The sequence below is a fragment of the Ambystoma mexicanum genome, chromosome 4p, assembly GCF_040938575.1.
Source record: "Ambystoma mexicanum isolate Mex_15411 chromosome 4p, UKY_AmexF1_1, whole genome shotgun sequence".
NCBI lineage: Eukaryota > Metazoa > Chordata > Amphibia > Caudata > Ambystomatidae > Ambystoma > Ambystoma mexicanum.
Window position 1 is genome coordinate 344778740 of NC_090927.1, and position 25177 is coordinate 344803916.

The following is a 25177-nucleotide window of genomic DNA, read 5'->3' on the forward strand; positions in this document are numbered from 1 at the left end:
CCCTTGAGGGGTAGATGTTTAGTTGCTAGCCATACCTGATCTCCTACTTGGTAAGGAGGAGTTTTACTTCGGTGCAAATCAGCGTTTTCTTTATACTTTTTCTTGGCTTGCTGTAAGTGGGTTGTAGCTTCTTTGAAGGCTTGGGTTATTGTGGAATGTAGGTGATTTACTGCAGGCATCTCCAGGGTCAGAGGTGGATCTAGGTCAGAGGTCCGAGGATGGTGACCATACAGGGTATAAAAAGGAGTCTGTCCGGTTCCAGAATGCACTGAATTGTTTTATGCATATTCTGCAATCCAAAGGATGTCCTTCCAATTCAACTCGGATTGGTGTAACATGCACCGCAGATATTGCTCGAGAGTCTGATTGGTTCTCTCGGTTTGTCCGTCGGTCTGGGGGTGGTGGCTGGTGGATAACCGCACGTCTATTTGTGCTAGTTGGCAACATTTCTTCCAAAAGTGGGAGATAAATTGACTTCCACGGTCTGAGACTAATATGGAAGGGAAACCATGTAACCGCACTATATTTTCCATAAATTCCTTGGCCAAGGTGGAAGCTGACGGCAATCCTTTTAAAGGGATAAAATGGGCCATTTTGGAGAATAGATCCACTATTACGAGAATCGTGTTGTAACCACCACAAGGAGGCAGGTCAGTTATAAAGTCCATTGACAAGGTGTGCCAAGGTGCAGGTGGAATGTCCAAAGGTTGAAGTAGGCCGGCTGGCCTTTTCTTTTGACTCTTATTTTGGGCACAGATTCCGCAAGACAACACAAATGACTTTATGTCTTTTCTCCAAGAAGGCCACCAGAAGTGGCGTTTGATCTTTTCTTCTGTTTTCGCGATACCGGGGTGTCCTTCCATTAATGATTCATGATGACGGGTAATGACAAGTTCCTGCAATTCCTTACTTGGCAGAAATAACCGCTCTTGGAAGTAGGGTAAATCATCCTTAACGGTGTAGTGAGGACCCTTTTGACTCCATTCCAGTAAGTCAGAAGAGTCAAAAAGCTGTTTTACTTGAGCTTGGATGTCCTCAATGGTTTGCAATGAAGTCAAGCCCAGAATTCTTCGTTCCGGTATGATTGGCACAGGTTCTAAACTCGAATTGGGTTCTTCCATGCCTATCCGGGATAAGGCATCTGCCTTACCATTCTTGCAGCCAGGGCGATAGGTAATTACAAAATCAAATTCCGCAAAGAATAAAGCCCATCGGAGTTGTCGCGAAGATTGAGCTTTGGCCGTCTTTAAATACTGCAAATTTCTGTGGTCCGTAATTACGGTGATGGTGTGTCTTGCACCGAGAAGATAGTGACGCCAAGCCTTGAAAGCTGATTTAATAGCCAGTAGTTCTTTGTCGGTAATTGCGTAATTGAGTTCAGGTGGAGAGAATTTTCTGGACCAAAAGGCTACAGGGTGTAGTTGGTTAGTTTCTGGGTCTCTTTGCGACAGGACAGCTCCCATGGCCGAACTGGATGCATCGGTTTCCACGATGTAAGGGAGATCTGGGCGCGGGTGCTTCAATACAGGTGCAGAGGTGAATTTGGTTTTCAGGTCCTGAAAGGCTTGTTCAGCCTCAAGAGTCCATTTAAAGCGTTTATTTTTCTTTAGGAGAGCTGTGATGGGTTGAACAGTTCGATAAAATTCCGGGATGAACCTTCGATAGAAATTGGCAAAGCCAAGCATGCTTTGCACTCCCTTCACAGAGCTAGGAGATGGCCATTTGAGAATGGCGTCCACTTTCCGCGAGTCCATTCGGATTCGTTGAGGTGTCAGGATGAATCCGAGAAACTCCACTTCTGTGGTATGAAAAACGCATTTTTCGAGCTTGGCAAATAATTTGTGCTGGCGCAATTTCTCAAGAACTGCCCTAACATGGTTTCTGTGATCAGATTCTGAGGAGGAATACACCAGGATGTCGTCAATATAAACGATGACACAAACATCGATAAGTTCCCGAAGAACATCATTCATGAAGTACTGAAAGGCGGCAGGTGCGTTGCACAAACCGAAGGGCATTACTTGATATTCGAAGAGCCCAAATTTGGTGCGGAATGCAGTCTTCCACTCGTCGCCCTCTTTTATACGTACCAGGTGGTAAGCTCCTCGGAGATCTAGCTTGGTGTACACACGAGCATCTTTTACTTGGTCGATAAGCTCAGGTATCAGGGGCAAAGGGTAACGATTCTTAATCGTTATCTGATTTAGGGTGCGGTAGTCAATACAGGCCCTAAGGTCTCCTTCCTTTTTAGGTACGAAGAACAAAGCGGAAGAGACTGGTGACTTTGATGGGCGAATGAAACCATTGGCCAGGTATTGATCCAAATACTGGCGAAAATGCAGGTTTTCAGGTTCAGTAAGAGCATAAATCCTACTACAAGGTAGTTGTGCATTGGGTACCAAGTCGATTTGGCAATCGTAAGATCGATGGGGAGGTAAGGTGTTAGCCTGCTCTTTCTGAAAAATGTCTTGGAATTCTTGGTATTCAGATGGTAGCTGTACAGGGGTGGAAGTTACAGAGGCTAGACCCATAGCTGGATTCCTTGGGTAACAGGTTGGTTCACAATCAGGAAAAGTTATCTTCTTTTCTCGCCAGTCTATTCTCGGATTATGTGTTTCTAACCAAGGGATTCCAAGAAGTACTTGAAATTGTGGGGCCTTGATCACATCAAACACGATTGCTTCCCGATGTCCGTCCTGACCCACCAGAGTGATTTCAACTGTGGAATGCGTTACAGGCCCTGAGGCTATTTCGGTTCCATCAACTGTAGTAATTACATCTTGGGTTACTTTCGGGCGGAGAGGAAGCTTAATCCTGGAAGCCAATTCACAGTCTATGTAATTTCCAATAGCTCCACTGTCTATGTATGCTTTTATAGCATGCAACTGCTGAGGCTGTTTTGGGTTCACAAGCACCATTGGCATGACAAAATGCGAGGTCAAAGAGTTTGTTTTCAAGCTCGGCAAGCGGACCCCTACGCTTGTCGGGCTAGGTCGTTTCCCGAACCAGGTGTCAATAACTCGTTATCAGTGGCTCCAACCACCTTCTTGGGTGGTTTAACTGGACAACTTTGAAGAAAGTGACCGGAAGTTCCGCAATACAGACAAAGTTGCATTTGTCGCCTTCTCTCTCGTTCCTTCTGCGTTAATGGTCCTTTAACACTGCCAATTTGCATAGGTTCGGAAACGTCAGTACTCTTGGAGTTAACGTGGGTCTTGATAGGTACTCTGGTTTCATACTTGAGCCGATCTGCTTTTCTATTTTGAAGTCTGTGATCAAGTTGAACCACTAAGTCTATGTAGTCTGCGCAGGCCTGGGGTGGATCTACTATCTGAGCTATAACATCTTTAAGCTCTCCGCGCAGGCCTCGATGAAACAATGTGATCCTTTTATTTTCAGGCCATCCGGTTTCCACAACTAGTCTATTAAAGGTGGCGATATAGGACAAAAGATCCTGATTACCTTGTCGTAAGGATAGCAGTTCGTTGTCAAGGGCCTGTCCCTGCGAGTGTCGAGCGAACAATCTTTCCATGCTGGCCTGGAAGCCCTGGAAATCCCGGAGAATGGGATCATCCTGATTTACCAATGGAATAGACCAATTGGCAGCACGGCCACTGAGGTAAGATAGTACAAAGGCTACTTTGGTCTGGTCGTTGGGGAAGGCCCCGGGCCTGCATAAAAAGTGTAAACGGCATTGGTTCATAAAAACGGCATATTTCTTGGGATCCCCCGCAAAACGTTCCGGCGGGGCCAAAGGCATGTGTCCAGGTAGATTGATTTGTACCAGGTTATTCGAACCCATTGTTGTAGAAATATCTCCGGAAACAGGTGAAGGAGTGTGCTCTGCCTGGCCCTGCAATAACCTTTTGGCCAGATCATCAGTTCTTTCCTTGGATAGGATTAGTTCCCTTCTGAGAGCATTAGTCTCCTGGCGGGCTGAGTGCACTTCTGCCCGTAATTCCCCTAAAAGATGGGCCAGCTGATCTGTCTCGGAAGTCTCCATAGCGCCCAGGTGGGAAATTGTGGTAAGGCTTCGCGTTCTGTAACGCTCACCTGGTTCCCACAGAGGCGCGGCGTCGAAGGCGCAGAACTCTGGAGATGGACAGGAAGGGCCCCTCTATTCTGGCTTCCCTGGCTCGTTGGATACCCTCCTGTGCGTGAAAAGGGAGTATTACCAACTGTGGAACAATGCTCAAGCCTCCCACTCCCTTCCAACCCTCCACGATACCTCCTCCACGATTCCCCGTGAAGCCTCACCTTAGGGTTTGGAAGGATGAGCTCTCCATCCTGCTTCTGATGCAGGGGCGCGTTGAAACCCAGTTACTTCACTGGATTGAGGATTGATGGGAGTTCAGGTAAGCTTGACTGTTCAGGTAAGGCGCTGTAAAAGTTCTGTTCAAAAGTTCAAGCTTAATAATAATGTTCGTTGTCTAATTGCAGCAAGCGCTAATGCTTATGTCTTTTTCCCCTTAGGGGGCCGGGGTTCGGAGTGCCGGAGATATGGCGCCTACCCGAAGTGAAACAGTTCTGGATGAGCGCTCAGGTAATGTCTTTGCATTCGCTCATTCAATGTCTTTGTCTTTTTTCCCCATAGGGGCCGGGGTCCGGAGATGCCAGGAAGCGGCAGGACCCGAAATGCAGTGGGAATAATCCAACAGGTAAGACTTAAAAGGAAACTGAGCTTTCCTTATTCCTTTTCTCCCTCTCACCTTTGTTCTTGTCTTTTTTCCTCTAGGCGCCGGGGCGTAGCTGAATCCGGAAGATCGCTGCTGAAGATGGAAGCGCCTTGCAAAGGTGAGTAAAATGCAGCGCTGCAGCGATCGAAACGAAATGCCTTTAAAATGATGTCTTCCTTTTCAGGGCTGTTGGAGAAATGACTCCGGGATGCAGATTTAGCAGGTAAGGGCTTTACTTCTCCTATTCTCTTCCTTTCTCCCCTTGCAGGTGTTCCAGGGTGCTGGCAGGCGTGGCTGAAGTCAGGATGCAGGAGCTGACACGGTGAGCATCCAGCTGCTAGGTGCAGAACAACGCGAAGCATGTGTGGCTGTTCGGGTGGGGTTTAAATAGCCTTGGAAGAAGTTCCTGGTATGTATCCTTCCACCAATCAGGTATGTATCCTTCCCCGACCACACCCGGGTGGTGAAGTAGTCCTACAGGTTAAGTAGTCCCATTCAGGCCTCAAGAGGGCCTGGATGAAGCAACAAGGTCTGCATCAGGTAAGTGTGCACCCAAGCACTTAAACACATATCCTCTTCTATGAGCCTGGCGCCTAAGGCGCCAGGACTGGTGTCCGCTATGAGCCTGGCGCCTAAGGCGCCAGGACTGAGTCCAAAGGGCCCCGACTTGGGCCCGCTGAGACTTCCCTGGGGAAAAGGATGTCTGCCTCTGGGGTTGCTGGGCCCGGCCTGGCTCCTTAGAGGTAGGCATCATGACAACCCAGTTGCCCACCCACTCCTGCCCCTGGGGTTGCCATGTCGGGCACATCAACATCTGGCACCAGTGGCAACCCCCAGCCAGAGGGGCAGAGGGGCACCAGCTTCACTGCCACCGAAGTTGGTGTCCTGGTGGAGCAAGTCCTGGGGCAGTATGATGCCCTCTTTGGATCGTCCCGCACCAACAGGGAAGGACGGGAGAGGATCTGGGCCGACTGTGTGGTTGCCATCAACGCGGAGGGGGTGGCAACCCGCACCATCCAGAAGGTCAAGAAGCGCTGGGAGGACTTGAGGTCCAGGACCCTCATGAAGGCCCGGCGCCTCGTGGAGGGGGGCCGGGGCCGCATGAGTTCCATCCAGTTTAGGGTCCTGGAACGCGCACACCCAGCGCTCCACGCCCAGGTCCTTGAGAGGGAGACCCGTCTGGAGTTGAGCGGTAAGTGGCCAAGCATTGCTGTGTGAGACAGGGCATGTTGCAGTGTGCTGGTTGTCTGATACTTGCCTGCATGTGTGACATAGGCCATGTACGCATGTATGTGTGCAGGGACATCATGGGAATGCATGTGCGACCTGTAATGTGTGAACCGCACGGTTGTTGCATGTGTTTGAATGCGACATGGGGAGCCCTGTGCAGATTGCACACATGAGAGCATGGCAGTCTCTGTTCCTGGACATGGGTGGGGGCGAGGGATGGGTGCTGATGCCAGATACATATGTGGTATCCATGTCTGTGTGCCTGACCTGCGTGTCTGTGACTTGTGAGTGCCATTGATGCATGACACATGTCTGTGACAATGTACAGATTCACTGATGCAGCCTAGTCATCCTTGTATGCACTGTGATTGGGGTGTACGGGGCCAGATGGATGTGACTGAGGTGAAGTGTGTGCATGTGATAGGCATGACCCATGATGCATGTGAGTCCCATTACATTGTATGATTCGAGAGTCCATTGGACATGCATTGAAATGTCCATGGCACGCACCATGACTGTCACTGTGTGTGTTTTGCCTGGACTGACACGTGTTGTGGTGTGACATGATGGAAGTGTACTTTGACAGTGGCACTCATTTGCTATTGCTTCCTGTCTAGGGGACCATTGTACAGTACCCTGATGCTTGTGTTCTATGTCTCCCTCTACGCAGCGGCTAGTGAAGGAGAGGGCGGAGACGGCGCTGTGGAGCAAGGCGGCGGGGATGCCCCCACGGCTGCAGCGGAAGGGGTGGGTGAGCCCCCACAGGGGCCTGCTACGGCAGTAGACGGCGAGGAACCACCCAGGTTGGTGGTTTCCACAGAGGAGGAGGAGGCCGCAACTGAGGCGCACATGGGGCCTGGTGGGGGCATCCCTGCTGGTGCAAGTGGTGCAGTCCAGGGGCAGGGGCAGGAGGCAGCACAGGTCACCGTGGAGGGGCCTGTGCATGTCGCTGTCCCTGAACCTGTGGGTGCACCACCTTGCACCAGCAGGGATGCCCCGTCCCAGGCCCGTCCGCAGGTAGAGGGGATGTCCATGTCATCTGACTCCCCTCCACCTGCGGACGAGGGGACCCCTGGCCGTGTGGAGAAGGTCCTGATTGGGGTCGCGATGCGCACGGCTGTGATTTGTGATGCCGTGCGTGCTTCCCAGGAGGAGCACGCACGTCATCACGAAGAGCACCGTGCCGACGTGGCCCAATTGGGATCGGCCATGTTCGGGGGTTTCCTGCATGTGTCGGCCAATCTGGCGGCCCTCTCCTCCTCTGTGGAGACTATACGCCAGTCGTTCTCCTTGCCGTCTTCCGGCCCAGATGCCACCAGGGCCCCCTGTGGACCTGCCCTGACCAATGCAGCCAGCTCGGTGGGGATCCCATCCCTGCCACAGTCGGGAGTCAGAGGTCCAGCAGGGGTGGACAACACAGCAACTGGACCCCAGCAGATGGAGGATGTGACGGCATCATCGGGCAGGGCACGTGCACGACGGCGTCGGTGGTTTCCATCATCCTGGATGCCGTCGTGCTGGCAGAGGCAGTGGCGTCGGAGGCAGCAGCAGGCTCGACGTGGGAGGCATCATGGCTCGGGGCCATCAAGATCAGAGGGGCAGCCATCGGCCGGAGGGCAGGAGAACCCTGGGATGGTAGTGTCTTCCGTGTGGGAGCAGTTGGTCCAGCGGATAGGTGCGGAGCGGCAGCGGGCGGAAGAGGAGCGGCTCACCATGGTCAGGGCGGAGTTCTCCATGCGTCGGGCGTTGAGGCGGGCTGAGTGCCTCGAGGAAGCTCGCAGGATGTTTGAGGTGAACATGGGGTTATCCCTGCGAGACCTCGGGGCCAGGACAGAGTCCCGCCTCCAGGACATCGACATGGAGTTCGATGATGCCCTGGCCGGCAACATCACAGAGTGAGCCGCAGGACTTGCCCGCTGCAATTGTATATAGTTCTTTAGTTAGTTAGTGTTAGGTTTCCTTTATTTTTTGAGATTTTTTTGGACCGCTCGGACAATGGCCACTTTTCTGTATATAGTTTTTTTATTAGGTAGTAGTAGGTTTCATTTATAGTGTTGGGCTCATGGACCCTGGAATATTCTTGTGTATAGTTGGATTTTTTAAAATACATTTTTTTTATTCATATTTGTGTTCACCATGAGGCAATGGTTTTTCCTTATTTTTTTTCACCATGATTTTGCTTTGGACAACATTAGTTTTTGGATTCCTTTGTTTTTTGGATTTTTACATTACTTATCCGACATGGACAATTTATTTTGTTATCCCCATTGTTGTATGTTTGATTAGTTTACTTCATTTTCTTCGAGAATACATGTTTTTATAACTTTCTTTTGTGGTATTTTCTCATTGGTTTCATGCATGTCATGATATGGGTTTTGACATTCACTTGCACCCATTGTGTATGTGTGTGTGACGGACATGTGTTCATTTACATACTTGCCATTGGGGTTGTATCATGTAATTGCATTTGCTATGTGGGTGGATGCAATCCTTGGCTGGGTGTTTGTGCTGGGTATGCTGCCCATCATTGCCATGATTGTGTATCGTCAGGACCTGGGGGCAGGGGGACATGGTTGGGGGCCTGCTGGCAGGTGCCCCACAGTGCTGGGGGGTGGGGGTGGTGGGAGACATGAGTTGGACATGGGTGGGGGCCTGCTGGCAGGTGCCCCACAGTGCTGGGGGGTGGGGGTGGTGGGAGACATGAGTTGGACATGGGTGGGGGCCTGCTGGCAGGTGCCCCACAGTGCTGGGGGGTGGGGGTGGTGGGAGACATGAGTTGGACATGGGTGGGGGCCTGCTGGCAGGTGCCCCACAGTGCTGGGGGGTGGGGGTGGTGGGAGACATGAGTTGGACATGGGTGGGGGCCTGCTGGCAAGTGCCCCACAGTGCTGGGGGGTGGGGGTGGTGGGAGACATGAGTTGGACATGGATGGGGGCCTGGTGGAGGCTGCCCCTGGTGACTGGGGGGGTGGGGGTGGTGGGAGACATGGGTGGGGGCCTGGTGGAGGCTGCCCCTGGTGACTGGGGGGTGGGGGTGCTGGGAGACATGGGTGGGGGCCTGGTGGAGGCTGCCCCTGGTGACTGGGGGGGTGGGGGTGCTGGGAGACATGGGTGGGGGCCTGGTGGAGGCTGCCCCTGGTGACAGGGGGGGTGGGGGTGCTGGGAGACATGGGTGGGGGCCTGCTGGCAGGTGCCCCGCAATGCTGGGGGTGGGGGTGCAAGGGGACATGAGTTGGTGATCATTGGTGCAAGGAGACATGTACCTTTGCTGCGGGGCATGCCCATGTTGGGTGGGCTGCCTGCGGGACATGACCAGAGATGCAGGGTAGTCCCCTGTGGTGTGGGCTGCCTGCAGGGGCCGTGGAGGGTGTACAGGGAACACCTGGGAGGACCCACACTGGCAAATCACATGTAGGACTCTCCGGCACCCCTGAAATACACGTACCCTGCTGAAATCGCGTGTAAAACTTCGTGCGCACCCCTGTAATACCCGCACGCAGCCCAATCGCGTTTAAAACTTCGCGCGCACCCCTTTAATACCCGCACGCAGCCCAATCGCGTGTGAAAATGTGCGTGCACCCCTGTAATACCCGCACGCAGCCCAATCGCGTGTAAAACTTCCCGCGCACCCCTTTAATGCCCGCACGCAGCCCAATCGCGTGTAAAACTTCGCGCGCACCCCTTTAATGCCTGCACGCAGCCCAATTGCGTGTAAAACTTCGCGCGCACCCCTTTAATGCCCGCACGCAGCCCAATCGCGTGTGAAAATGTGCGTGCACCCCTGTAATACCCGCACGCAGCCCAATCGCGTGTAAAACTTTGCGCACACCCCTAATACCCGCACGCAGCCCAATCGCGTGTGAAACTTTGCGCGCACCCCTAATACCCAAACGCAGCCCAATCGCGTGTGGAACTTCCCGCGCACCCCTGGAATAAACGCGCCCAGGCCAATCGCGTGTGGAACTTCCCGCGCACCCCTGAAATACACGCGCCCAGGCCAATCGCGTGTGGAACTTCTCACGCACCCCTGAAATACACACACACGCTCCCCCAGGGCCGATCGTGTGTGAAACCACGCGCGAGCCCCTGAAATACACGCGCCCAGGCCAATCGCATGTGGAACTTCCCGCGCACCCCTGAAATACACGCGCACAGGCCAATTGCGTGTGGAACTTCACGCGCACCCCTGAAATACACGTACCCTGCTGAAATCGCGTGTGTAACTTCACGCGCACCCCGAAATACACGTACCCTGATGGAATCACGTGTGGAACTTCACGCGCACCTTGAAATACACGTACCCTGATGGAATCGCGTGTGGAACTTCACGAGCACCCCGAAATACACGTACCCTGATGGAATCGCGTGTGGAACTTCCCGCGCACCCCTGAAATACATGCGCCCAGGCCAATCGCGTGTGGAACTTCTCACGCACCCCTGAAATACACGCACACGCTCCCCCAAGGCCGATCGCGTGTGAAACCACCCACGAGCCCCTGAAATACCCGCGCCCAGGCCAATCGCGTGTGGAACTTCACGCGCACCCTGAAATACACATACCCTGCTGAAATCGCGTGTGGAACTTCACGCGCACCCCGACATACACGTACCCTGATGGAATCGCGTGTGGAACTTCACGCGCGCCCCGAAATACACGTACCCTGATGGAATCACGTGTGGAACTTCACGCGCACCCCGAAATACACGTACCCTGATGGAATCGCGTGTGGAACTTCCCGCGCACCCCTGAAATACACGCGCCCAGGCCAATCGCGTGTGGAACTTCCCGCGCACCCCTGAAATACACGTACCCTGCTGATATTGCGTGTGGAACTTCACGCGCACCCTGAAATACACGTACCCTGCTGATTTCGCGTGTGGAACTTCATGCGCACCCCGAAATACACATACCCTTATGGAATCGCGTGTGGAACTTCCCGCGCATCGCTGAAATACGCGTACCCTGCTCGCACGGGGCCAATCGCGTGAGGTACTTCCCGCGCACCCCAGTGATACACGTAGCCCACTTGCTGTGCTGGTACAGGGTTAGCGCAGCCCTTTGCGCTGGATTGGGTATGTTGATGACTTTTCCCTGCGCGGGAGGCGTTCTTGGGGCCGTAACTGGCGCTGCTGCAGGGTCGCTGCGCCACTGTGCGCCACGGCTGGTTTTGGTGGCTGGAATCCATGAATACGCTCCATGAATACGCTGTGCGCGGAAATGGATTTCAGCGCACGCGGCTGGCGCAGGGATTCGCACGCGCACACTGTGCGCCAGCCGCGTGCGCCACTTGTGCGCTGAATTCTATGAATTACCCCCTTGGTTTTTTATTCTTTTTCAATGTGACGTATCTTACTACATATACCTCAGGATGCAAACTGCTTTTGATCAATAAGGTAGCTCTGTATAAATGTGCCGCTGAAAGCACAAGCCTAGTGGGCAAATCTGATGCCAAAGCCACTTCCAGATTTTAATTGTAAAAGTTACAACAGGCATAAAAGGAGCTTAATTAATTCAACCATGGCAATATCCAGTATTTATGTGCAATTATGTATGTTCAGTGAAAAAACCTCTAAGAGAGTTAACTTTAAACACAAAAACTCTCCAACTTCAATGCAAAAACATTAGCTCAAGTGACGTTAAGATGACGGTTTAACGCAACAAAAAAACCTTGCAATTCGGCAAGCACCAGGTTATAACCTAGCAAATAACCTTCTACCACCATCCATGGCCTAAAGCACTGTCCATATTGCCCCAATTAGATTTTTAAAAAACCATGGGCTGGGTCCCCAACCCCCCCACCCCCCTTTTTTCCAAGATCTTTTCCCTCTGCAAGGTCCTACAGAAACAAAGCCACAATCACCATGACCCTGCGTTGTATTACCCCAAAAATCATTCCTGGGGACTCGCAGGGCCAATGCTCTGAAATTAAAGTCTTCTCTTTCCCCACTGCCACTTTGCATGTTCTTCCCTCCTCATTGCGCCCACTATGTAAATCTATTTCAACTCTCTCCAATTACCCTCTTTCCCTCGCTAATTCCCATGGCACACTTTTTTTTTAACGTACAGCGTGTCTTGAGATTTCCCGCAGGAATCCCACAGTAAGACAAAAACAATGATTCAAAACGGGCTCTCTCTCCCCCCACAAAGTTCCAAACTAACCAGTTGCTACTCTTTCGTCCTCAGTCCCTACCCATATTCTGATGTAAAAACACCCACATTTTGAGCAACTTCTTTTTCGCCTTCCTTTGGGATTACTGTGGTTATAGCTTGCATCGAGCCAAAACAACTGCGACTTTTCATTTCTGAAAGCCTCAGTACTTTAATTCACCATTGGAAATATATAAATGCTTTTTTCGACTGGAGCACCATCGTCTCTGTCATATAAAAAAAAAATATGTTGGACGGGTTTACCCCAAACCAAAACTTTGTGCTCAACTTGGTATTTGGAGCAAATGCATGCAGAGGTTTGCGCTGTGCACATGTTCAGTTGAAGCACCTTTTTTCTCTATGGGATAATGTATTTATTGTTTATGTAGGGCTTATACAGAGGTGAAGTGCTTCAAAGCACTTCAAGTCAGGATGGGAACAAGGGCGTACAGTAATCATTCTTGGGCCTTGAAGATTCCGAATGATCTAAACAGAAAACTAGCATACTAGGCCTGATGACATTTCTCCTAGTGCAAGTGCATGAAGTGGTACAGATTGAGAACAAGCTCGGGGGGGGGAGGGGGCAAACAGTGGGGGGTTTTGAGGGGGGACAGGACAGACAAACAAACTGGTCCTAGTACATTTAGGTCACGCATACGTACAGACGGAGGTGAAGAGACAGGGGGCGTTGGAGGGGGGGGGGACAAAGAGTCAGGTCCAGCAGGGCACTCGACTAAGTGCAGAGAGGTTGCCCCGCTCAAGGAATGTAAGCTGACAGTGTTTTAATGTTGACCAAAGTGCAGCATCCCGGAGGCAAGTGCAACAGACTGGCGGGGGAGCCTGGGACCTGTAGGCTCTGCAGGTGAACCAGGCAACCAGTCAGCAAAAACTGAACCGAGTTAGGGAGTAAAGGAAGGTGGAGAGATGGAAAAAGGCAGGGAGGCTGTTCCAGAGGGAAGCACCTTCAGAGGAAAAAGATCTACCCCCAAATCTGTTTGTGAAAGTGGCTTACCCGCAGAGAATTGGAGGAGGACGAGCTGAGGACTCTAGAGGGAGAGTATTTAGGAAGAGAGCATTGTAGATAGTGCGGCCCCTGGCCCCAGAAGGCCTTGTGGATTATGCAGAGGGTCTTGAAATTGATCCTTGCAGCCACGGGGAGCCAGTGGAGGGATTTCAGCGCTGGAGAGATACGGTACCAGGGCTTGAGGCCAAGGATAAGTCTTGCAGTTCTGTTCTGGATGAGTTGTAGAGGACGGAGAGTAGAAGTAGGACGATTGAGAAAGAGGCTGTAGCAATCATCTACCTTACAGACAATCGGGGCTCTCAAGGTGGTGAGCCTCTGGGGGGGAGTGAGAAAAGGTAGAATACCTCTGAGAAGGTGCAATTGGTAGTTGGACCTTTTGGAGGTGTCTGAGATGTGAGAAGAAAGGAGAGAGTGGAGTTGAAGATGACCCCAAGAATCTTTGCATCATTGGTAGGTGAGGGCGTAGGGCCAAGGGAGGCAGGCCAGAGAGAAAGTGGGAAAGCAGAAGCAGGGGTCCCAATGAGAAAAATCTCAGTCTTACTGGCATTCAGGCATAGATCGTTAGCAGGACACCAAGCCTGAATTGCGGATAGACAGTCAGGGATGAGCGAGGAGGAGGAGGAAGAGGCCGAGGGTAGCCTGAAAGAGAGCTGCATGTCATCCGCATAACACTGAAAGTTAGAGGTAAATGTAGAGATCCAGTGGGCCAAGGGGGCCATGTGGATATTGAAGAGCCAGGGGGAAAGGTTATATCCCTGGGGGGCACCATAAGTAGAGAGAGAGAGTGGTGGAGGAGAGAACGGGCCCAAGTTCCACCTCTAGGGCCGGTCAGAGAGAAAGGAGGCTAGCCACACCAGGGCCTGATCTGTGATGCCCAGGGTATCACAGAGACGGGTGATCAGGATGTTGTGGTTTACCATATCAAAATCAGACGAGAGGTCGAGAAGAATGAGGACAGAGGGGAGAGTTGGAGTCAAGCTTTGAGAGCAGGTTGTCATGGGGGTTCAGAAGAGCAGTTTCCTTGGCTCTGGATGCTCTAAAGCCAGACTGATGGTCATGCTCTAAAGTCAGAATGAAAGGGAGCAGGACATAAACAGCTTTTTTCACTGATTAATAACTTTTGTACTGTTCAATGAATTTGCCCAATGATGGCCAGCTTGGAAAGTTGTTCTGGAAAGCTTCATTCAGATCAATCCAGTGAGACAAATGTTATTAGCAATAGACTTTTGTGGACGTCAATGCAATTTCCTTTTCTTACTTATGCACAATTCAATAAGTACACTTAATTTTTTGCATACCTTACACTAAAACATGTTTGTCTAATGTCACAGGAGGCACAAGAATTCAAGACAGTTCAAAGGTTTTTATTTAAATGTTGTGGGCCCTAAGGCCATCTCTCTCCCATGCTCATCGCCAAACGACCCGCCTCCCTAACCCAGTTGTCCGTAACCCTAGGTTAGTGCTACCTAATTGTAATCCCTATTTCTAATAACTGATTTACACTAAAGGTGGATGCCTAAGAGCTGGCTGACTAAACGTCCTCGAGAGATTTCATAACTGTCCTAATGAGATATTAGTGTTCTAATGTGAATTAGGGATAGTGCCATGCAGTTACACTGTTAGATTCAGGCTTGTTTTACCACGCCCACTCTCACCAGTCTTAGTAATTCACCTGTCCGTCTTACTCCTCCAATCAATCTTCTGTCCCTCCAATGTTGAACTCCTCCAAGGTCTTGCCTCTAACCTTTGATGTTACTCTTCCTCACTTCCTTCCTCCGAATCCCTCTTTCACTATCTGACTATTCCGCCGCTACTACTCCCTTTCTACACCATGATACTCCCTTCCTCCACACTACTACTCCCCTCCCAATTAGTCCTCCACTCTCCACCTCACTAATGCCCACTGTCTACCCTACTTCTACTCCTCACTCCTTCACACTACAACTACTCCCTCTTTCACACTACAATTACCCCTCCTCCAAACAATACTCAAACACCTTCTTCTCACGCTGTAGCCATTTGCTTCACCAACAGTCCCTACAATAACCCCCTAAACACTTGCACCACACACACACACTCTCTCTCTCTCTCTCTCTCTCTCTCTCTCTCTCTCTCTCTCTCTCCCCCACACACACACACTGCATTAACATTTGCTCTCAACAACCAACACCTCATCTGATCAAAACATGCTTCTACAGTCCACTGCTCCATCCACTCTCCTGGTCCACCACCTCCACCTCATGTGACCTCACCTGAACAGCCCACATTTCCTTCTTCCTGTGGTATCATTTTATTCTCCTTCCCCTCCTTGGATTGGTTCTCCGCTCCTGGACAATGCTGATGTTCGTTCCCTACCCGGGAAGTGTTACAGATTAGACAAAAGCATAAAGAGTCGGTTAAGCCCCACCCTTTCTCCACGCAGACTGCTGCTGAATAGCCACAATGACTTTGCCAGCCTAAGTTCCAGCTTGTATGGGAAGGTTAGTCTCCTGGCTCCACAAAGGTATGGTTGCCCCCATATGCTGTTTGAGTTACTTGGATATTTCCCCAGTGGTCTAGCGGGCTCCCTGCGATTGGTTGTTGTTGTGAACTGCTGCTTGGGAGCAGAGTGCAGTCTGGGTCTCAAGCACTGTGCAGTGGCTGGTTCTTGGTTGTCTCTCCCTGCTGTAGACTCTCTGCTGGTTGTAGTGCCTTCAGGAGGGTTGCTTCCCAGTGAACGGGTCCAGGTTTGTAGTGGGTCTTGACTGATGGAGAGGAACACTGACTGGTCTTCCTTAGGCTGTCATTCTACTTTGGTGAAGGATCTTAAAAAACTAGAGAGACCATGGTGAGCATTGTTGTTTGGAGGCATGGTATGAGACAAAGATGCCAACAAAGAAAACTAGATCAACAGAGCGTGTTAAGGAGGTTTTTTTGAACATATGCCCCTAACTACAAGACAACATAGGCTTGATTTAGGTACTGGTTACTGTTTATTGATTATTTGTTCATGGCTGACCCATGTCAGTTCTATGAGAGATCACTATGAGGATGACCAAACCATTGGAGAACAAGATGCAAGATCCAAACAACAAATGAAGTTGTATGTTGACAAAAGACGAAAGGCAGATGATTCAGGTATTGCAATCAGGGATCAGGTGCTTGTGAGACAACCAAGAACACACAAGCAAACCCCATCGTTCCACCCAGAGCCACTGGCGGCAGTCCAGAAGAAAGAGTCAACAATAACTGCTCGCAGTGAAAGCCATCAGATCACGCGAAATTCATCCCATTTTAAGAGGGTCTCATGGGATGAATGGGGCATGGAACAAGCAGACCACCATGATGTGGAAGAGGAGGGGTGCAATACCTTCTATTTGGGAGACAGTCAAGCATCGGGAGATGAGTCGTCAGAAACCGTCAAATGTTTCCTTGTCTGTGACTGAGACAAGGATTTTCAAGGAACTTCCAAGTCAAACTAGGAGAAAACCTAAGAGGTTAATTAAGGTGATGGGCTAATATGAACTGTTTGGTTAAATAGTTGGGAAGTTGTAATGTCGTTTGTGGTAACCCACTTTGTGAATCCGACTACGTTATTATGTGGCAGGACGCTTCAATTGGGGAACTCATGTTTAGAGGGAAGTGATGTTACGAGAAGTGGGCAGGGTAGAGTAGAATGGAGGTTGAAGAATAAAGACACGTCTGTCGGAATCTCCAGTGTCCGTGCCTTTTTGTATACTGCATGGAAAGTGCCATGTGAAAGAAGATGGGATTTAACAGCAGTATAGATCTAATGTTCTGTGATTGAATCCCGCAGAAGTGGAAGCCGTTTCTGATGGTGTGATGTCACACGTTAGTAGTTTGAATAGCTTTTTGTAATCCCTTTTTCACATTTCAATGTGCTAACTGTGGAATACTAACAACAGACTGGTCACAGAAAAGCGAGGAAAGTGGTTTGAAATCAACTTGGTAGTTGTATGCTTGAAGGTATGAATCAAACCTGCAATCTTATTGTTTGCTGAAAAGATTAACTGCTTAATTAAAAACGAAGTGTCTTTTTTTACTAGTGGTGAAGTCTTAATTTCGGGGTATTTCTTTTAGAAAAATGCACAAAATAATTATGCTTTTTTTTGGCAGACGCACAAGAAACAGAACTTGAGGATGTATTTGGACTTAACGGACAAATAGAGCATAAGATAGCATTTTGTAAAAAGAATGTGCCGAAAGAAGTGAAGCTGGTGCTGATTGGTCATTCAATTGGTTGTTACATCATACTTCAAATGATGAAGCGTGCATCTGACCTGAAGGTATGTTTCGGACACATTATGATGCATTGAACGGGCTGCCTACTAGCGCACAGGTAGTGCATTTTGTGGTCTAGTCTTTGTTAAAATTGTTATTCCGTATGTTAATCTGATGTCCTCCATGATATGTGTTGCCTGGTCCCAGTGTTGCAAGTTTCCTCAACACTTTAGAATCACAGGGACCGTTTTCGACATTAGATAGCCTGCCCCCCGTTTTCGACAGGGGACCGTTTCCTTCTTCACTTACCATCAGGTACGTGCATGGTAGGATTGTCACAAGGCCAGTATAACCTTTTTTTTGTTTTTGTTTTTTGTTGTTATTCCCTTGTCCCCGCCACCCGCCATTTTGTCTTGTGGCGCCTGGAAACACTTGTGTATAGGCAGCATACAAATTTCAAATAAAATAAAAAAATAAAAATAGAAGGCCTGTGGTATGTGTACATTTTTGTAAACACTAGCATATACCTATATCCCTTCAGCTATGAACCTGAATCAACTGTTTGGTAAACTCAGTCTTCTATTTCCTGATCAATATTCATTACATTCCAAGCACTAGCCTATTATGTGCCTTCAAGGAAGTATGTATTTAACATATTATGTATAATTTGCATTTGTAGGCGCTGTTAGGCAAGATACACAAAATTACATTTTCTAAGAATATGTGACTTTTTCCAGCACACATTGACTAAGGGTGTAAGTAGCACCTAATCTCGGTGCTGTTTTTCTTTGAAATGAAAATCACAGCCAGATCATATATTGGCAATAGTTGGTTTATAGTAGCAGTGCAGTACATATTCCGCTGTATTCTGAAACACATTTTTGTGAGGCCTGACTCGCCTCAATATTGATTTTGCCAAACTGGTGGGAGAGGGGAATGTATGTACACAGTCAAAAAAACGCAAGCACCGGGCTGAAATCTGGTCAAGATCAGTTACACTACTTTGCAACCAGTGAATAGATACGCGTTCCATATGCCTTCATGTGTGTGTAAATGATGGATTCATGCGTCTTTACCCCATCAAACAATGCATCCACAGCCTGGGTTGCCCACCAATTCAGTTTGTTCCACCAATGCACCACTATATGTGGTACTCTGATTGTCTTGTCCATATGAACTTTGTGCAAATGCCGCTCATTTGAATTGTCTACTCTATTCTTATTAACAACTACCCTCATCATGTCGCTGTCATCTTTATCAGTATTGTACTTTTAGGAACGTTCCTCCCTATTAGGATGTAACTATTTGCCTGGAAAGGCTTGGAAAACCTAATTGGATCCTAGCTTATTGTGATGTTTAAAATGCCAATGTATTTCTTTGAGGCCTTATATCTGATTCAATTGGCAGTTATAAGGCAAATCTGTTCTTTTTAAGACGTATTTTCATTTTGGAATTGCACCTAAATTACATATTCTTAAAATTGTGTTTCCAATCTTTTTAGGTAAATGATTCTGTAGTTCAAAACATGACTCGGACTGAGAGATCTGCAGGACAACATTTATAATTTTAATGTAGTACTTATGCCAATTGTAGAGTGAATGTCCAGGCTTTCCTTCTTGTTTCTACGTTGTATCCATTCCCAAAGATAGAATTTGGAAGAAAGTAAAACATCAGGGAGGGACAATTTCCCCTACCCGTAGCCTGGACCCTCCATCAACCACATTATACTATCCCTGATGAGTTCCAGCCCTTGCTGTTGCAGAAAGGATGAATATAGGTTTGCATAGAAGACTAACATATTTTCAATGGTATATGCAGAGGCTCTAGAAAGGTGGGTTCACATACTTGTCTGGGAAGGGCTGATGAACACTTAATATACCTTTGCCCATGTTTCTTTCTCCTTGATTTGAAGATGCATTATGAACTCTCATAAAGGTTTTACTTGCAGTACCTTATTTTGTGCAAGTTGCTATCTGATACATTCTCTCTGACCCTCCAGATGCAGAAGTACAAGTCCACAAAAACCTTTGAAGGATAGCTTGATTTATTGTTATTTAATATGGAACATGGGGAACTCTAAACAGCACAGACTAAAGTAATTACAAGAGATCAGGGTTTTACTGACAGGTTCTACTTGGGAAAGAAAGCCTGGGTGGATCCCACACCATATCATCATGCTTTCTGAACAGGGGTATACCCTGCAAGATAGCATAATGCATTAATCTCATTCCACATACTTTTGTGGTCTCCCAACCGCACATATATTTGTATCCTGGCAGGGCCAACTCAGCCCTTCTTTTAGAGGTTGTGTTCTTAAATGTAGTCCCTTCTCTCTTTCCATGGCGGCCATTCAAAAAATAGGACTCCACGGGAATGGGGACACAGAAGTACCAGTGCTGTTGTTAATGGTGCAGGTGCTTTCATGACAACCATGCCTGCAGGGGCTGATGCCCCTGGAAGGTCGGACCTGCCAGGAGCAACAGCCCCTGCAAGCATAATTGTAGCCTGGCAGTCTTGAAAGGGTGCCAGTATGCTGCTACTGGCACCCTTATTTCCGGCCCGCCAGGCTTATAATTTGGCCCAGTGTGGGAGAAGGATGCCAAAGGCAGGGGTCAAGTCCTAAAATAAAAAGTGGCGGGACTCATTAACATACCAATTGATTGTGATGTCACCAGGAATTAGCATATCAAGGTGCCCTCTGAAAAAAGTGGGGGACTCCGTCCACCCATGTGTACCCTGGACTTGAGCCCTGCCCAAAGGTACTGCAGCACTGGCTGATTGGTGCAGATGGATTAATCGGGGTGGAGGAATGGAGCTAATGTTCAGCAAAGGGGCATTTTTGGGTTTGGCAAATGTTTGTGGCACTTGTTCTTTTTCATCATAGGAATGTGTTTTTCTTTTAATGGGGTGTTGTCCCCCCATATTCACCTTCCTCCCCGCTAGCCTACCTAGTCCCTACCTTTTCACACATATATATTAAATGAAACACAAGACAAAAAAATGTGCTCAAAGGAAACGCAGTTCTTATCGAAGAGTTTGTCACCACAACGTGATTGTATTAAACAAGAAAGACATTCCTGTGGCGTGAACCACACTTCCATATTCCCTGAACTCCCAAAAAGCAGATAGGTGGAGTAGAATTAAAATGGCATTTTATTAATCACAAAGGCAAGGTAAAAACTGGTTTCCGAAGCGTTTCGCATCAAACCTGGTGCTTAATCACAAAAACAAATGTGGTGCATGCAATTCATTTAAACAAATCTCGTGACAGATAATAATATCCTTTATTCATTGCTGTTGTTGAGCTCAATGCAGGAGGAAACCTGTGTATTACAAGGGTGCCATCTTGGAATTCCATGAGAAACAAGAAATGTAAGCATTGCAAAGACGTAAGCCTTGAGTGACTTGTAGTTCTTTATATTGCTTTCCTAAAAATAGACTTCAAACAAGGACGTCTATTTTTGGTGTCCAACCCTAGGCATTGTATAACCATTTATATTAATTGGCAGTCAACATTGTGGTACAAGAGTCATACATCAAATTGAGGCAATTAATCATGTAAAAATGATAAATCGCCTAGCGTAAATCAGAATGCCCCCAATGTGTAAACATGTCTCTGATATGTACCATAAGTCAGAACGTCATTAATTACATGTAAAGTGCTTATATAGTGCTGACATGAAATGGGCATCATATTTGATGGTACATGCATGGTGAGGCAAAATGCCTCCAACATTTAGTTATGTCTAATGCATTAAATATTATTCAAGAAATTCACTGACAAAATAAAAAGTTTTTATATAGTGTTGGCGTAACGTGCTATATGTGTGCTACTATACTTTTTAAATATAGTGCAAGACATTCTATGACATAGATATAAAGTACTTGCATGGTGTCCTTCTCATTCAAAGCCCCAAGTTAAAATAATGCAACATTTGAAATATCATATAGCATGTATGACACACATCAAAACAAACAATGCATAACAAAACAGAGAAAAGGCATTTGCATTGTATGAAACAGAACGAGTAAGGTTACTCTCTACTGAAGAAAAGCACCAAATAAAGACCCAACATTCATTATGAGGCTTTTAAGAAAGTAAGGAATTGTTAAGTAAAACTATCAAGGGAATACATCATTAAATTCCCCAAAAGGTCTGAAGTTCTTCATGTAAATTATGACCCTTCGGGCCTTTGGTTTCAAAATCTAGAATACATCTAGTTTCAAGTTGATGTAATTGAAGTTCCCCATTTCCCACATGTGGTAAAATGGTAACATTAGGAATTTCAAACAATTTTAAATCGAGTGGGTTTCCAGCATGTGTTTCATAGAAATGTAAGGCGATGATATATGTGGAATCCACATTTTTAATCACTCTCAAATGTTGAAGAATGCAGATTATTTTATTGCATGTGGTACTTTCTACATACCAATTGTTGCATCTTAATATAAATACACATATTTAGTATCACATGAAATCTTAAACTTAATGTCAGTAAGATGATTCAGAATAGGATGGCAATATGCATTGCTATTAATTGCATGCTAGCACACCTTATATTTTCTACATTTTAAAAAGCCATTATGTGCATTTTTTAACAATGAAGACCCTATGTCTAAAACACTGAAAACCAAAATATCTTTAATGGAAGTTGATTTTCGATGTGTAATGCTGGGATGGATATTAAGTAGACAATACATTTTTATCAGCTTTTAAAATATGCCAGTGTGTTTGGAAGTTTTTACATATTTCTTAAGATTTGTAATTAAAAGTTTAAACGAATTGAGTTTCATCTGGACTATCAAAGACATCTAATGGGCCTTTTAGTATGTTTAGTACAGTTCTTGGTCAAGGGATAGTCCTTTAATATATGCACGTTCAATATCTTTTTTAGGATACATGATCCTTAACATTTTTTGCTGCAAATCTGCTCTGTTCATCAAGCACTGATATGTCCGAATAATTTCTGTGCAACCTTACATTCTCACCATAGGGGATACTCCACTTTAAATGAGTGGGATGGCTGCTGGTAGCATGTAATAACAAATTTGAGTTAGTAGGGTTTCTATGAATTTCTGCATGTAACTGTCACATCCCACTATAGGCGCTGGTCTTGGTGGTGCAGCGGGAGGTTTCGTTACACTGTTTCCTTTGCCCATCTCAATATGGCCGCCTGGATGCACTGCGTACACAGTGCTCGGCTAGCTGTCCCTGATTGTGTCTGGTCTCCGCTCCAGTTGTGTCACGAAATGGGATATTAACAACCAGAAGCTGAGCAGCAGTGTGTTGCTACTCCTGAGCATGACACTTCGTAAGTTTGTCAACTAGGATACTCTTTTTCTCCAGGTCTCTATCTTATTCTGTGCTTTACCATTTCTGCCTTTTCCAGATCATTCCCACTGGCAGTTAGGTACGCCTTCCACATCCTCCCTCTCAGACTCCCAGCCTCTGGCGGCTCTTACCTTCTGTCGTTTACAGAGGTTTCTGATTTCCTGATTTCTGATTTCCTTCGTGCTCTCTCCTTACCACCCGTGTCTACAGAAGATGGTAAGGCAACACACACACATTTCCGTATTCAGGTACTCGCAGATTTCCTCCGCATTGATATATTTCGATTTGTTTCAGCAAGACCTTGTTTCTCCGAGTCCCTCGCAATACGGGAGTCGCCTTTGCAAAGGAATTCACCTGCGCGTCCGACTGCATTCGCCTCCACGTTCCGCAGAATATCATTCCATTGTCTCCCTGCAATAATACTGAGTAGGTTAACGGGGTTAGAACAGACTCATTCTTTCATTCTGCGGATCCACCTTTTTCTTACCACACTCCTCCTTCTCTCACAATAGGAAGCCCATATCTTCCTGCAGAGGTATTACCCAAATTGACCTTTTACAATTGACCTTTTGCACAATTGACCTAATTATAGTGGTCCTAATTGACCTTCTGCACAATTGACCTTTATATTATTTTAGTTATTTTATATATGTATTGGGTTGGTTTTGGGTTATAAATAATAAGGGGAATGGGTGGGTGGTTGCAAGGGGTTTTGGATTGGGTGGGGAGGTTGCTGAGGGATTCCCCCCGCATATATGTCCTAATGACCTTCTAAATTAGGTAAAATCTTCCGAGGTCAATCCTCCCGAGGTCAATTGTGAAAAGGTCCCCTGCAGAAGCTCCCAGATTCACCTGTGCTCGCATTCTTAGACAGGTATATCCTCTCCTAGTCTTTGGGTTTCTCCCGCTCTTCTGTATACTCACCTCTCCTGTTCTCTCTGACACACTATGTGGCAGTCCTTCCCTGAGGACGTCCTGTCCAGTATCCTGTTATCCAAAGATCACCCACGGTTCTACGCACACAATTCCATCCAGCAGGGTTTTCGTCCCCACAGGGTTTCCCTGGGGACTCTGCTTCCCTTCGATCCCTGTCAATTAGGTGGGTTTTCAGTTTTTTTTTTCCTGACTTCAAGAAACTGCCATCTGATCCAGGTTAGTGGCCTTCTGCATGTTATCTCGTTTTCATGACAGTAACTCCCCCTGCGTTTGTCTTATTCCAACTTCCAAGAAGATACTACTCTCCCTACTATAAGTTTCTGTGAATTGTAAATTCAATTTATTACAATTCAGGATCTAAACAAATGTAATCCAATCCTGCTCTTTTCTGTTCCAAATGATGAATAAATCATCTATGAACCTCAGCCATAGGACTATTTTGTCAGTATAATATACGTTCTCATTGGATCACTCACAAGATTCCACCCACCAAACCATGGTTAAATTTACATAGTATATACTGAAATGGTACAGGGGAACAATTCTCGCAAGGCTGGCAGCTTCACTCAAGAACACGGCAGAAAATGTGTTAGCCTAACAGCGACCGCTGCACTACTCGGCTGTACACATCTACTGTGCTTATCAGCATCTCACTGTCTCAGTGTGAAGCGCATGACCAGCCTGCACTTGATTTATTCTAGTTGTCACCGACGGGGGCCTAAAAGTCCATAAACCACGTGTGGCACCACCCGTAAACACAATTCGTCCCTGGAAGGGCAATAACTTTGCCACAGGATCTGTGCTAACAACTACGGTTTCCTTTGGTGGACATTTCTTTCTGTGAAATCAAGACTACTACCCAATTAACGAGGTGTTCTTTTGCCACAGGATCCCTTCCCTTCAATTTAGACCTGGGCATCATGGTGAAAAGAAACTACCCACTTAAGTGACATTATTGATCATCGTCCCTATTTTCTCATTCGAACTGGAGAAACAAATCATTGATGTTGAACATACATCACTTGTTGGGGTAAAACCTTGTACGTGAAGACACATGGGAAGAAATCCTTTGTCCTGAAGATGGCCTTGACACCTTTTTCCGAATGGACAACAGAGAGGATGTCCAATTCGTTAGATGGCCGAAACATGTCGACACTCAATCTCTCTATGGACGTCTAAATTTAGTCATCAATTTAACTACTTTGTCAAAAGAATCTTTCTCCTTGTCATTTCTACTTTGACATACCCCTTTCACTATATGTTGTTCTTTAGAACAAATATGTATGAATTCACCATATTTTTTTATTGAATTTTTTTAATCATATTAAAAAGGAATTTCTTTTAGCTACAATCACTGCTTTTGTCCTTTCGTGTTAGCAACTGTTGTATGAGTTATAACATTTGAATAGATCTGTTGGTGTTCTATTTTGTTGTTCTGTGGTGTGACTAATACTCTTCTCTTACAACTCCCTTTTCGATTAAGAGAGGGATAATCAAATTTCTGTGCCTCGGCACCCCTTTGTTTCATATAAATTTACGTAGGTCATTTTAACTCTCCTTTGTGATAAATAAAATGTCATTCTAACTCTACTCCATCTATCAGGCTTTTTT

General features: G+C 47.2%; 1 protein-coding gene across 8 annotated transcripts in view; it reads left to right on the top strand.

Annotated features, from left to right (window-relative positions):
* Positions 1-25177, top strand: part of LDAH (lipid droplet associated hydrolase) — a 1186576-nt gene that overhangs the window by 501605 nt on the left and 659794 nt on the right. For all 8 annotated transcript variants that reach the window (XM_069605885.1, XM_069605890.1, XM_069605888.1 and 5 more), the window contains one exon: positions 17194-17363. In XM_069605885.1, coding sequence (XP_069461986.1) covers positions 17194-17363 — 170 coding nt within the window. The remainder of the gene's footprint in view (positions 1-17193; positions 17364-25177) is intronic.